This window comes from Esox lucius, chromosome 7 (assembly GCF_011004845.1).
Source record: "Esox lucius isolate fEsoLuc1 chromosome 7, fEsoLuc1.pri, whole genome shotgun sequence".
NCBI classification, from domain to species: domain Eukaryota; kingdom Metazoa; phylum Chordata; class Actinopteri; order Esociformes; family Esocidae; genus Esox; species Esox lucius.
The window spans coordinates 40,093,142-40,108,522 of record NC_047575.1 but is presented as its reverse complement, the minus strand read 5'-3'; the positions used below and the strand labels follow the sequence as shown (position 1 = coordinate 40,108,522).

The window sequence follows — 15,381 nt, the reverse complement described above, 5'->3', positions numbered from 1 at the left end:
AGATATACATCACTGATCAGCTTCAACAAACTTTGGAAATACTATATATCTATTGACAATCAAATTTCTTCAGTGAATAGTTAAGGTTTCTCCAAAGCTGTGAGTTGAATGATTTGCAAATAAATAATGTCATAGAGTATATTGCTTCATATACACCAGAATGTGATACATGTCTAATAATGTACTTACTGCTCTCTATTTCCTGTTCTCTAGCTGAGTGCTGAATCGAGATGGTTTTGGGTTTTCCTGCTATTAGTATACCAACATAAATCAATCAAAATACCAAGCAGGAAGGTTTGGGTTGTCCTGCAATCAAAATACAAACAACACTGGTAAAATGAGAGCTGTCAATATTGTTAGACAGGCCGTACGCAATTAAAAGCAAAATGTTCAGGCAGGTCATGTAAACAGAAGCTGCCAGCGCCTGTTGTTAATGACATCCCTGTTCAACTCCTCTCAGGAGATAGTGTTTGTGCTGCATGGACTGAATGTGACCCAGACAAACAGACACATCTATTTTGTATTTATTCTCATCCTCTACCTTTTTACAATGTTTATTAACGTAACACTAATCTGTGCCATTGTTCTAGAGAAAATCTTGCATGAACCAATGTATTTATTCCTCTGTAATCTGTGTTTTAATGGTATCATTGGTGCTTCATCTTTCTACCCAAAGATACTTTATGACATTTTATTTGACTCTCATGTGATAACATACATTGGGTGTCTAACCCAAATATTTGTCATCTACTTTTATGTTTTTTGTGAATGTACCAATTTAACAGTGATGGCTTATGACAGATATGTTGCCATCTGTAAGCCACTCCACTACCACTGTATTATGACTATTAGAAAAGTGTGGACACTGATTCTTTTAACGTGGCTTTTCTCATTGCTAGAAATTACTATAGGAATAGTGCTAACAGCTAGGTTAACCTTCTGTAGTGTTGACATTGATAAATTCTACTGCTCAGCCTGGGTGGTTGTGAAGCTGGCGTGTGTTGACACCACTCTGAACAATCTCTATGGTTTCATTTTCACTTCATATAATTTGTCTCAAATTATACTTATATTGATATCGTATGTGAACATCATAAAAGCATCTTTGCGTTCCCAGGCAGGAAGGAGGAAGTTCATGCAGACCTGTCTGCCTCATCTGATCACACTGAGTAACTTCATCATATCTCTTCTCTTCGATGTGATGTACGCTCGTTATGGCAGCAACACCAGTCTGTTGGCCCTGAGGAATATCATGTCTGTGGAGTTTCTTGTTGTTCCTCCTCTGATAAATCCTATCATATATGGGATGAACCTCAATCTGATTCGGAATAGCGCAAGAAAGATGTTCAGCTGTAAAGTTTCTGCTCTAAGCTAAATGTTTGTTGTGGTGTAATTGTTTGTGTACTGTCTGATGGGGTCAATAGGTTGCAGACTTTAAGCAGTTATTGAATATAAAATATATGCAAATACTGAACATATTAACTTAATTTGGAAATTGTACATTTTCCCCAATCTTCTTGTTGCACTCAAAAAAAAGGGGACTCTAATCAATACAACGGGATCACAATAAAACATGTCACTAGTAAATCTCTGTTTTGTTTAATCTCAGTTTTCACAGATATATTAATTATAGTGTTTAATTGAAACAGACTAACAAACATTCAGACAAACTTTATTTTTTTGTTAAAAATGATAGAACAACTTATAACTAGCAGTGCAAATGACACTGACACAATATGTTTAACTGGTAATTCATGTGCACCGCAAATCCAGAAATATGTTAAAATCTTTGATAGGAAAATGTTTATCTGAATATCATTGCACTTAAAAATAAAACCGTCAAATTTATTATTTTTAATAAATAAAAAAACTGGTCAGGGAGGCTTCCAAGAGGCCTACAGCAACACTAAAAGAACTGCAGGAATTTCTGTCAAGTACTGGCTGTGTGCTACATGTGACAACAATCTCCCGTATTCTTCATATGAATGGGCTATGGGGTAGGGTGGCAAAACGGAAGCCTTTTCTTACAAAGAAAAACATCTAAGCCCGGCTGAAGTTAGCCAAAACAAACATCAAGTCCCCCAAAAGCACCTGGGAAAATGTGTTATGGTCTGATTAAACCAAGGTTGAACTTTTTGGCCATAATTCCAAAAGGTATGTTTGACGCAAAAACAACATTGCACATCACCCAAAGAACACCATAGCCTCAGTGAAGCATGGCGGTGGCAGCATCCTGCTTTGGGGCAGTTTTTTTTGCCTTAGTCAGGGTGGAGAGAATTATGAATAGTTCCAAATACCAGGCAATTTTGGCACAAAACCTTCAGGCGCCCGTTAGACAGCTGAAGATGAAGAGGAAGTTCACCTTTCAGCATGACAACGACCCAAAGCACACATCCAAATCCACAAAAGCATGGCTTCACCAGAAGAAGATCAACGTTTTGGAATGGCCCAGACAGAGCCCAGACCTGAATCCAATAAAAAATCTGTGGGTGATCTGAAAAGGGCTGTGCACAGGAGATGTCCTGATTTGGAGCGCGTTTGCAATGAAGAGTGGACAAATATTGCCACGTTAAGATGTGCCATGCTGATAGACCCCTACCCAAAAAGACTGAGTGCTGTAATAAACTCAAAAAGTGCTTCAACAAAGTATTAGTTTAAGGGTGTGCACACTTATGCAAACAGGTTATTGTGAGTTTTAAATTTTTCCTCATCAACGATTTCAGTTTGTTTTTCAATTGAATTGTTCACATTATAGGTGTGTAGACTTTTCATATCCACTGTACTTACCAAAGTACGTACTTTGTGGATGATGGTGAAGTATGTACTGTTTTGTATACACTCACCTAAAGGATTATTAGGAACACCTGTTCAATTTCTCATTAATGCAATTATCTAATCAACCAATCACATGGCAGTTGCTTCAATGCATTTAGGGGTGTGGTCCTGGTCAAGACAATCTCCGGAACTCCAAACTGAATGTCAGAATGGGAAAGAAAGGTGATTTAAGCAATTTTGAGCATGGCATGGTTGTTGGTGCCAGACGGGCCGGTCTGAGTATTTCACAATCTGCTCAGTTACTGGGATTTTCACGCACAACCATTTCTAGGGTTTACAAAGAATGGTGTGAAAAGGGAAAAACATCCAGTATGCGGCAGTCCTGTGGGTGAAAATGCCTTGTTGATGCTAAAGGTCAGAGGAGAATGGGCCGACTGATTCAAGCTGATAGAAGAACAACTTTGACTGAAATAACCACAAATAAGCCACAACACGCACAACCTTGAGGCGGATGGGCTACAACAGCAGAAGACCCCACCGGGTACCACTCATCACCAGTACAAATAGGAAAAAGAGGCTACTATTTGCACAAGCTCACCAAAATTGGACAGTTGAAGACTGGAAGAATGTTGCCTGGTCTGATGAGTCTCGATTTCTGTTGAGACATTCAAATGGTAGAGTCAGAATTTGGTGTAAACAGAATGAGAACATGGATCTATCATGCCTTGTTACCACTGTGCAGGCTGGTGATGGTGGTGTAATGGTGTGGGGGATGTTTTCTTGGCACACTTTAGGCCCCTTAGTGCCAATTGGGCATCGTTTAAATGCCGCGGCCTAACTGAGCATTGTTTCTGACCATGTCCATCCCTTTATGACCACCATGTACCCATCCTCTGATGGCTACTTCCAGCAGGATAATGCACCATGTCACAAAGCTCGAATCATTTCAAATTGGTTTCTTGAACATGACAATGAGTTTACTGTACTGAAATGATACCGTATCGCTCGACACATTTACAAAATTTGTAATGAGTTCTAAACCCACAAACTCTCAGCTAGACACGATTCCAACAAAATTACTTAAGGAGCTATTTCCTGTGCTAGGTCAGCCAATGCTGAACATAATAAATTGCTCCCTTTCATCCAGATGCATACCAAACTCACAAAAAAAAGCGGAAATTAATCTAATCTGGATCCCGACATATTAAACAATTATAGGCCAATATCTAACCTCCCGTTCCTCTCAAAAATCTTAGAAAAATGTGTTTCACAAACAACTGAATGCCTTCCTAAAGACAAATAACATTTATGAATTATTCCAGTCCGGTTTCAGATCCCATCATAGTACTGAGACTGCACTCGTGAAGGTAACAAATGACCTCCCTCCAATGCCTTTCGGGGGAAGAGTCACTGGCTTGTTGTTGACTCTCTGTTACGCACTTGTGCAATTGGGCTGTACGCTGCTAGCAATACTCGGCCCTCATTCAGGGGGGTTGCGGTTGGTGGGTGTCCCTTTGATTGATGCCTGGCAATGTGGGTGGATTGATTTCCTGCCTGTTGGGCCCTGTCCAACAGGGCCACAGTGTCACCGGTCCCGCCCCGTCTCAGTTCCAAGGTGTTACGCTGCTATATTATTGTGCTGGGGGATATGAGGAATGCACTACTAACTTTTCTCAGTCTCCTCCAGTTTTAAATATTAGGAGGAGATGAGGTCCTGGTCCACACCTGCGGATTACCTGGTTTGGGGGGCCCGTTGCTGTCCCTGTCCTTGTCCACCTGGTCATACTTCTGACCTAGTCTAAAATCAAATAGACTCTGGATTTAGGCCAGAGAAATGTATTTATTATTCCAATTGGACTCTTAATATCTCACCCGGCACAGCCAGAAGAGGACTGGTCACCACTCTGAGCCTGGGTCCTCTCTAGGTTTCTTCCTAAAATTCGACCTTCTTAGGGAGTTTTTCCTAGCCACTGAAATTCAACACTACTGTTGTTTGCTCCTTGGAGTTTAAGGCCGGGTGTCTCTGTAAAGCACTTTGTGACAACTGCTGTTGTAAAAAGGGCTTTATAAATACATTTGATTGATTTGATTGAAATGGCCCCCACAGTCACCAGATCTCAACCCAATAGAGCATATTTGGGATGTAGTGGAACGGGAGCTTCGTGCCCTGGATGTGCATCCCACAAATCTCCATCAACTGCAAGATGCTATCCTATCAATATGGGCCAACATTTCTAAAGAATGCTTTCAGCACCTTGTTGAATCAATGCCTCGTAGAATTAAGGCAGTTCTGAAGGCGAAAGGGGGTCAAACACAGTATTAGTATGGTGTTCCTAATAATCCTTTAGGTGAGTTTATAGTAAGCTAGTATGCCAGTATTTGGATCAATTGGGACATAGTAATTCATCAGAAAATTGTGTCTTGCCGTTGGGTTGGGTTGCAACACAACATGTGACAAAATGATCTAATGTCACAACCACATCACACCAGGTTTGAATATTTAGCTAGACACCATGAATAATATGTTAAATTGACTAATGTTTCTTATTCAGTTTACTTCCATCACACATAGCATCTATGAACTGTATGACATATTTGCCTACTAGTGTCTACTTACTGCATGGAATTGTCATAAGAATTGAGCAAACCTTTTCATTTCATGGCACGACAATGTTCGTTTTTTTTTTCATTTGTGAATGACATTGATACAATAACTATGTACAAACCCGATTCCAAAAAAGTTGGGATACTGTACAATTGTGAATAAAAACAGAATGTAATGATGTGGAAGTTTCAAATTTCAATATTTTATTCAGATATATCAAATGTTTAAACTGAGAACATGCATCACTTTAAGGGAAAAATAAGTTGATTTTTAATTTCATGGCATCAACACATCTCAAAAAAGTTGGGACAAGGCCATGTTTACCACTGTGCGACATCCCCTCTTCTTTTTATAACAGGAATAGGAATGTTGTCCCATTCTTGTCTAATACAGGCTTCTAGTTGCTCAACTGTCTTAGGTCTCCTTTGTCGCATTTTCCTCTTTATGATGCACCAAATGTTTTCTATGGGTGAAAGATCTGGACTGCAGGCAGGCCATTTCAGTACCCGGATCCTTCTTCTATGCAGCCATGACATTGTAATTGATGCAGTATGTGGTCAGGCATTCTCATGTTGGAAAATGCAAGGTCTTCCCTGAAAGAGATGACGTCTGGATGGGAGCATATGTTGTTCTAGAACTTGGATATAACTGTCAGTCTGGATGACGTCTGGATTTAGCCCACACACCTCCGGGTGTTTTTGTAAAAGCACTTTGTGACAACTGCTGTTGTAAAAAGGGCTTTATGAATACATTTGATTGATTGATTGATTGGGCTTACTTCATGTCAGTTTTGAACAACAAGCATACAGTTGTGCTCATACGTTTGCATACCGTAGCAGAAATTGTGAAATTGTGGCAGTGATTTTTAAAATATGACTGAGCATGCAAAAAAATATTATATTTAAGGATAGTGATCATATGAAACCATTTATTATCACAGTAATCCGGCTCCTTTTTAAATCATAATGATAACAGAAATCACCCAAATTACTTTAAAAGTTTACATATCCCTGAATGTTTGGCCTCGTTACAGACACACAAGGTGACACACATTTGAAAATAGCAATTAAAGTTGAATTTCCCACACCTGTAGCCTTTTAAATTGCAATTAGTGTCTGTGAATAAATAGTCAACGAGTTTGACTACCGCATACCCGGTTGTCAAGGGAGAGAGAGTAGTTACTGAAGAGAGTAATTCAATTATGTATTGCAGCATTAGATAGTCTTGTTCATGCCGGTCTTCCTTACACAACCTCAATCTCATCTCACTCAATCTCAATGTAATGTTGGTTACAAGCTGATATATACATTGAAGGGCATGTTTACTTTGCGAAGATCAGGTTTCCAAGACAGTAACCCCCATGCCAAATGGTCACTGTAAACATTCCTGTGGTTATCAGAGCGCAACCTACAGAGAGATAATCTAAACAGAAATGTTTGTTCTCATTAACTAGGCACATTCACTTCCAATGAAACGTACATACATATGTTAATTATTAATGCTCAGATTCCACACTCCCCCCTATCAAACATTTAAAGAAAAACATTACATGTTTGATAAAACATTACAAGTACAATTCAATTCCTAATGAAAAGAAAAGGCCCATAAACGTATGTTACAAATGACTAAGACGAAACAACAAAAAGGAGTATCTGACCAATGAGGTCTGTAAATATGGTGGTGATCACTGTACCTTTCATTGTATTCTGTAACATTTACTCTTTAGTATTTTCATTAATAGAGAGTGTATGTTTCAGCTCAGTGATATTTTGACCTAGGCTTGTGTTGTCATTTTATATTACTAGCTATTCAGACAATTACCCAAGCAAAAATATGAATATAATTCTCTTGTTGTAATATCAAGTTGTAATAAACAATTTGTGACAATTCTTTTCACTGACTACACTTGTATTTTACAAATATGTTGTTAAACCCATGATTCAAATGTTAAATCTTTGTTTTGTTACATTCTTTTACCATTTGGCATTCATGGCGACGTTCAGACGTAGCACATTGTAAATCACTCACAGGGAAAGTCTGGATGTAGCACACTGTAAATCACTCAGAAGGAAAGTCTGGATGTAGCACATTGTAAATCACTCACAGCGACGTTCAGATGTTGCATATGTTAATCACTCACAGCGACGTAACACTGAAGAAATTTGACTTTGGTACAATGTAAAGTAGTGAGTGTACACCTTGTATGACAGTGTAAATTTGTTGTCCCCTCAAAATAATTCAACACAGCCATTAATGTCTAAATCACTGGCAACAAAAGTGAGTAAGAATTTCAATATTGGGCCCAATTACCCATTTTCCTTCCATGGTGTCATGTGACTCGTTAGTGTTACAAGGTCTCAGGTATGTTAAATTTGGTATTATCACATTCCCTCATACTGGTCAATGGAAGTTTAACGTGGCACCTCATGGCAAAGAACTCTCTGAGGATCTGAAAAAAAGAATTGTTGCTCTACATAAAGATGGCCTAGGCTATAAGATTGCCAAGACCCTGAAACTTAGCTGCAGCACGGTGGCCAAGACCATACAGCGGTTTAAAAGGACAGGTTCCATTCATAACAGGCCTCCACGACATGGTGGATCAAAGAAGTTGAGTGCACATGCTCAGCGTCATATCCAGAGGTTGTCCTTGGGAAATAGATGTATGAGTGCTGCCAGCATTGCTGCAGAGTTTGAAGTGGTGGGGGGTCAGCCTGTCAGTGCTCAGACCATACGCTGCACACTGCATCAAATTGGCCTGCATGGCTGTAGTCCCAGAAGGAAGCCCCTTCTAAAGATGATGCACAAGAAAGCCCGCAAACAGTTTGCTGAAGACAATCAGACTAAGTACATGGATTAATGGAACCATGTCCTGTGGTCTGATGTGACCAAGATAAACTTATTTGGTTCAGATGGTGTCAAGCGTGGCGGCAACCAAGTGAGGAGTACAAAGACAGAGGAGTACAAAGAATAGGGTCATGGCCAGTCCAAATAGCTTTAGCTAAATTAATTAGGTAAATTACCGAAACAGATGCCCAAGCCACCTCAGCTGACCCCTCTCGATGTGGAGGAGCAGCGGCTCTACTCTGAGCTCCTCCCGGGTGACCGAGCTTCTCACCCTAAGGGATCGCCCAGCCACCCTGCGGAGAAAGCTCATTTCGGCCGCCTGTATCCGGGATCTTGTCCTTTCGGTCATGACCCAAAGCTCATGACCATAGGTGAGAGTAGGAACGTTCATGTTCTTCATGTTTTGTGAGGTAATCAAGTACAAAATGTGACCGGGTTGTGCAGTAGCTCCATAGAATTTCCAGTGTTAGCCGCCATGTTTAAACAATGTTTCGCTCGCAGTTATTCGCAGTTATTTGTTTGCCTAACTAGCATAATTAGCTAGCTATTCTGTTAAAGCACAAATTATTCTCACCTAATTTAAATGTACCTAACATGCCCTATCATCGGCCACAACTTATTATGGGACATTTGTAGTGCTCCAACTACCCTCTCAAGTTCAAAATGTAAATGCCCTGGAAAACAGCTAATAGGTTTTGCTATTAAATATATAATTTCAGCTAGCCGACCACCATTTTTATGGAGATGTATGGAGGTTAAATACTTTTTTTAAATATATTTTTATGGGGTTATGTAATTTGTTTTAGACAAGTTTCAAATAGTGAAACTCAAGTTCCGCGGCAGACCAAACATCATGTCATACTGATCAAAGTGATCAGAGGTAATTACTTTTTCTTCACCAGAAGAACAGTAGCTAAAACGTTTCAGTAAAAACTTGACTGTGATCTGTCATTTGTAACACAAACAGAAAGGAAATAAAACGTTATTGAACAAAATTGAAAAGTGGCCGATAATAATAGGGGTCGTATTTTTTAGCCATGTCGCTAATCCGCCTCTTGAATGTAAATGAAGAAATTGAGATTTCTGCCTATACTGCCATTGCCCTTTATAACTGCAATTTATGTGCACATACAGGTGCTGGTCATAAAATGTGAATATCATCAAAAAGTTGATTTATTTCAGTAATTCCATTCAAAAAGGTAAACTTGTATAATTAATACATTCATTCCACACAGACTGATATATTTCAAGTGTTTATTTCTTTTAATTTTGATGATTATAACTGACAACTAATGAAAACCCCAAATTCAGTATCTCAGAAAATTAGAATATTGTGAAAAGGTTCAATATTGAAGACACCTGGTGCCACACTCTAATCAGCTAATTAACCCAAAACACCTGCAAACGCCTTTAAATTGTCTCTCAGTCTAGTTCTGTAGGCAACACAATCATGGGGAAGACAGCTGACTTGACAGCTGTCCAAAAGACGACCATTGACCCCTTGCACGAAAGGTCATAGCTAAAGAGGCTGGCTGTTCACAGAGCTCTGTGTCCAAGCACATTAATAGAGGCGAAGGGAAGGAAAAGATGTGGTAGAAAAAAGTATACAAGCAATAGGGATAACTGCACCCTGGAGAGGATTGTGAAACAAAACCCATTCAAAAATGTGGGGGAGATTCACAAAGAGTGGACTGCAGCTGGAGTCAGTGATTCAAGAACCACCACGCTCAGACATATGCAAGACATGTGTTCCGCTGTTGCATTCCTTTGGTCAAGCCACTCTTGAACAAGACACAGTGTCAGAAGCGCCTCGCCTGGGCTAAAGACAAAAAGGACTGGACTGCTGCTGAGTTATGTTCTCTGATTAAAGTACATTTTGCATTTCCTTTGGAAATCAAGGTCCCAGAGTCTGGAGGAAGAGAGGAGAGACACAGAATCCACGTTGCTTGAAGTCCAGTGTAAAGTGTCCACAGTCAGGGATGGTTTGGGATGCCATGTCATCTACTGGTGTTGGTCCACTGTGTTTTCTGAAGTCCAAGGTCAACGCAGCCGTCTACCAGAAAGTTTTAGAACACTTCTTGCTTTCTGCTGCTGACCAACTTTACGGAGATGCAGATTTCATTTTCCAACAGGACTTGGCACCTGCACACAGTGCCAAAGCTATCAGTACCTGGTTTAAGGACATTGGTATCCCTGTTCTTAACTGACCAGCAAACCTCGCCTGACCTTAACTCTATAGAAAATCTATGGGGTATTGTGAAGAGGAAGATGCAATATGCCAGACCCAACGATGCAGAAGAGCTGAAGGCCACTATCAGAGCAACCTGGGCTCTCATAACACCTGAGCAGTGCCACAGACTGATCGACTCCATGCCACACCGCATTACTGCAGTAATTCGGGCAAAAGGAGCCCCAACTAAGTATTGAGTGCTGTACATGCTTATACTTTTCATGTTCATACTTTTCAGTTGGCCTACATTTCTAAAAATCCTTTTTTTGTATTGGTCTTAAGTAATATTCTAATTTTCAGAGATACTGAATTTGGGATTTTCATTAGTTGTCAGTTGCCAGAGTTGTATCCCCAGTCATATTGAGATATATTGAGAAACATTTTTTGTTTCCTCAGATTATTTTGTTGAAATATTTTAAACCACTGCAGCAAAAGAGAAAGGGGTCAAGAATGTCAGGTAACTAGCTAAACTGATGACAGTCTGAATTTAATGATGCATTTACTTTATCCTGAATAGCCTTATTAACTAGGAGAAAATTGTTAACATTTAAAAAAGTTTATTCTTTGTTTTCTATAAGTGTATGAATTGCATTACTAGGCAGGGAAAGTACTGAGACTTGAGAGTGAAGAACATAGTTTCCAATCTAAATCAGGAAGCTAAGGGGTTCTTTAACATATAACACCCCCCATGGAATCCTTGGAATATCTTTTCTCTTGTATTAATGTTTATTACTATTTTGTTACCATTTTGTATGTTGTAAGAAGTTAGTGTTTCAATGTCTAAGGAATAGGAGTCAGATAGTTAGGTTGTGGTTTTACAATTTTATTGTTTTATGAGTTTAGGGGAGCACAAAACAAACCAGTCGTACCTAAAATCTTTGATTGTTCCTTGCACATGTTAAAATTCAAAAGAGCTCATTAGAACTTCGGACTCAACATCAATACTGAAAAGAATTATTTTACCCGAGCATTTTCAGTTGGTTTATTTGCACATTTAAACTAAGAATTACTTTTAAATGTGTATCACAACATTGATAGCTCTCCTTCAAACTGTGGTATTTTGGTTTTAGGACAACCTAAAACCATCCAGCATCAGCACTCAGCTGGACAACAGATAGTGTCTTGTTAATAGTATAGTATTAAACATGCAAAATGTTTATCCTTAAAAAATCGTTCAACTCATTTAGGGATAACCCTTTAAGCTTTTTACTGAGTAAGTTAGATGATTAATAAAAAAGTTATGTCAATGTCCCCTTCAAGATGATCATTAATGGATATCATGATTGATAAAAAGCAGTATGTATAGGATTCAACAATCACATTCTGGTGTACATAAGAAATGTATATTTCCCAATAATTGAAAAAACGTTGGTGAGGAACCTAAAAAGTAGTCATTAAAGTTATTTCAAAGTCTTCAAGGTAATTAGATGAGTAATAAACTACTAAAACAGAATACAAATAATTATTAAGTTCTCCTTGAAGGTGATCCTTTGCATGGTTCTTTTTATGTAGGGTCCTGAGCTGACCAGATCATACGTGGGTATGACACTTATCCTCTTTCCATACCACACTTTTATTGGCAGAATCTGGAGTACCTTGAGAGAGTGATGACATATATCGCTACCTCTGGAGGTTCATTTCCTGATGAGACCACACCAATAAGACCATTATAATGAGATTTAAAAAAAGTAGCACAATCATATTATTGAAGTTCATATTCACACTTCCCACTGTTGTGGAAATTTCTTATACAATGTATTCTGACTGTATAAAGGAGTGAGTCCCACTGTTAAGATAGGTACAGGAATGTGTGGGACCTGGTATTTGCATAGGGGGCATCTATTGTCTGTCCAGATACTGTAAGAACTCTTTAAGTTGAAGAAGGTATTTATGGCGGGAAGGAGAGCTGTCCTTGGTGTGAACCTTTGGGTAAACACTACAGGAAGGATAAGGTGGGGGAAGATAGCATTTGACGTGTGTGATAGAACAAAGGGAAAGGTGTTTGATTGACATGAAACAGATGGCAGCATCTTACCACACCCCTTCTTCCTATGTAATAAATACTGTCGAAATGATGTTTTTATTTAGAAACTATCCACCGTTACTTTGTAACCTGTATACTTTCTCCTTGCAAGCAAGATTAAAACCGTTTATTGCGCAATTGATTTCTCCTGTCTTGCCTACCATTTTCATAGAACTATTTGGATTTTAGAAATTGCCATCACAATTTGGGGGCACGTCCGGGATCCTAATCCTGATCGGTTTGAGTCCCTTTCCTAACAGGTTAACCGTGCACGGCCAGAGAAAGCTCTGGAATTCTAGTACCGTCCAGAAAAGGCTTATCCTTTGACGGGCTGAGAAAGAGTGCCTGACGGGAGCTGTGACTCGTGCTTGATCAGTACAGGTTTCCTGCGGAAATTGAATTTGGAGGCAAGAACGCAATACGGTCTAAAAACTTAAAGTTGGACTTTATAGTTTAAAATCTGCAGTAAAAGGTTGGACCTTTTTAAAATCTCATTTGTGGGCTGACGAGCTTGACTTCGCTTTCTGGTTGGTTGAGTATAAATTAGATTTACTGGGTAAATCTGAAACATGGGGACGTGCGACAGTAAATATTTGCCGGTCTCTCGTGTTTACGCTGGACCGGCAAAAATTATCACTGACGTATATGGTGTTTGGACATGTGAACAATGTTTCTTTGAGTGTTATTAGGGTTTTCCGGCGACTGGCGTTTTCATTCGGTGATGGATGCGCGGCCTGTCGGGCTGATTGGAGGTAGATGGAAAGTTTACGTGGAGTATATTGATCTGTGTTGTAGTTTTTTTTGCTCAGGTGAGATGGCTCGTTCTCCTCTGATCGCCCGTCACCCCACCCCGCGGAGTTCAGCTGGACCGATAGGTGGGTCTCCTTGGAGACCCGATCGGGACACTGCATCGTTGGAGTCATAAGCTCTGTGGACTTTTTCGTTGTGAACGTGGAAATGCTGTGGGCCGCTGGAGGCCGTTTTTTGCTCCGCTTTGGAAGTGTTGAGCATGTCTACGAGTTTCAAGAAAAGTTCCAAAAGTGGGGAGTTGTACACACCAGGTGTACACACCCGTAATCTTTTTGGCCTTGCCGCGAGTGATTCAACGGGAACACGCAGGAACGCTGAACCGCCTGAGGGAGGGGTGCGGACGGTCAGACAGGGGACCAGAGGGAGCATCAACCGGTGAGATTGTTCCTTAATACAGTTTTCATATGCTTTAGTAAACAATGTGGTTGATGATTTGATGGTTTTGTAGAAATTGATAGATGGATTTGAGTAAGTATGGTGACTAGAAGTTTTTTTGAGTATTGCAGTCAGGGCGGCTGTAGTTAGAAACGTTTTTGTTCCATGTCCTGACACCAATTCCCGTGCAGCAGTTGGACTGCGTGATGGAGTATAGCGTGCTCCTGTATGTTTGGATGTTGAAGTGTGGTGTTTTGGTTAATAGCGACTGTAGTTAGGCCTGACAACCATTCCTATGCAGCTAACCTATTGCGTTGCGATTAGTGCTGGATTATAAGCGGTTGGACTGCTTGAACATCTGCAATTTAGGTTGGACTTAAATATGCAATTAAGATTGGATCTCATACTTTCAGTGCCTGTAGAAGGCTCCTGTAAATTGCCGCAATTGTTGGTCAGCTTATGGTTTGGATCAGTATGCTACAGAAGTTGTATATGCACGCGCCACTTGTGTTTGTTATGGCCCGAGTCACGGGCATTTGTCATTGTCTGGTTGTGGTCGGTCTAGTAAATGCATTTGTCCATTTTGGTATTCCCTGTGCACGAGGGATCCGATTGGCTGCATTGTATATTCCTTGATAGAATATTGGATCTCGTTTACCGAGGTTGGTGTTAACTTGGAAGTTTTGTAATAGCAATGTTTCGTCTTGTTTGGTGTGCGTTTGGGCGAACGCTTACATTGCGTTGTTAACATGGTTATTATGCGAGGCCTACTCTTTTGGCTTTTCCCTTTGTGCTGAAATTGTGAAATTGAATTTGCCTGATGGCTTGCACACGTGGGAGTGTTAGCCTGCTAACTTAGGTGTTTAAGAGAATATTGTCCGAAATATAATTAGAGGGATAGCTTAGAAATTGGTATAATGATGATTCTGTGATTTGGTAAAATATGGTCTCGTGGTTTCGTAATGAGGGGTTAAAATAGTGTTTTCTCTCTCCTTGTATGGAGTGGGATGCAGACGATAGCAAAAGTTTTTAGTATTAAGATAACATGCTGTTTTCCATGAAGACTGGATTCAGCCAATATAGTCATGGCCTATGAAGAGGGTTACACAGCCAAAGCAAGTTTACTCCCCACAAAATTAGATGACCTATTTTTTAAATGCTAAATTGAGTTTGGTTAAATAATGGAGTTCTCTTAAGTGTTTTCTAACGATAACTGGGATAATTCTTGTGTTTTTAAAACCAACGCATGATACTCGTTCATGGAATTTGAATTCTGGAATGGTACATTAGTGAACAAATACGGTATTGACGTAAAGGTGTTTAAGGCTACATTGAATTTCCTTTGGATTACTTATTGTACCTTGATTATAGTGACTTCATAAATCTGTTTTCTGCCTGGATCGCCATTCTTAATTTCCACCATAATGTTGAGTTGTTGTATAGATAATGATAAGCACATTTTTACAAACTGCGAAAATATTAGATAGGTTGGACACTAAATCTAGAATCTTCAGTTAACGAACGATGTAGGCTAAATTGAGAGGATGGTCTGGGGACCATAAACGAACATTTGGCCTTGCTAATGGCTCACCATATATGTGTGAAGCTCAGAGCTTCAGGAAGGGTGGGCAGGTCCACTGGGATGGCTTCCGCCACCCTTAACATTATATCAAGGTAGCATATTACTAAGGGTTAAATTCGAGTGTTCAGCCTATTCTC

At 39.7% G+C, this 15,381-nt stretch overlaps 1 protein-coding gene across 1 annotated transcript; it reads left to right on the top strand.

Annotated features, from left to right (window-relative positions):
• Positions 1-433: 433 nt before the first annotated feature.
• On the top strand, positions 434-1,375 carry LOC105008373 (olfactory receptor 4S1-like). The gene has a single exon (XM_013134651.1). The coding sequence runs from the start codon at positions 434-436 to the stop codon at positions 1,373-1,375; it is 942 nt and encodes a 313-aa protein (XP_012990105.1).
• Positions 1,376-15,381: the final 14,006 nt, after the last annotated feature.

Excerpts from the sequence above, each read along its gene's own strand:
- LOC105008373 (XM_013134651.1), top strand. The coding sequence starts at position 434 with ATGACATCCCTGTTCAACTCCTCTCAGGAGATAGTGTTTGTGCTGCAT.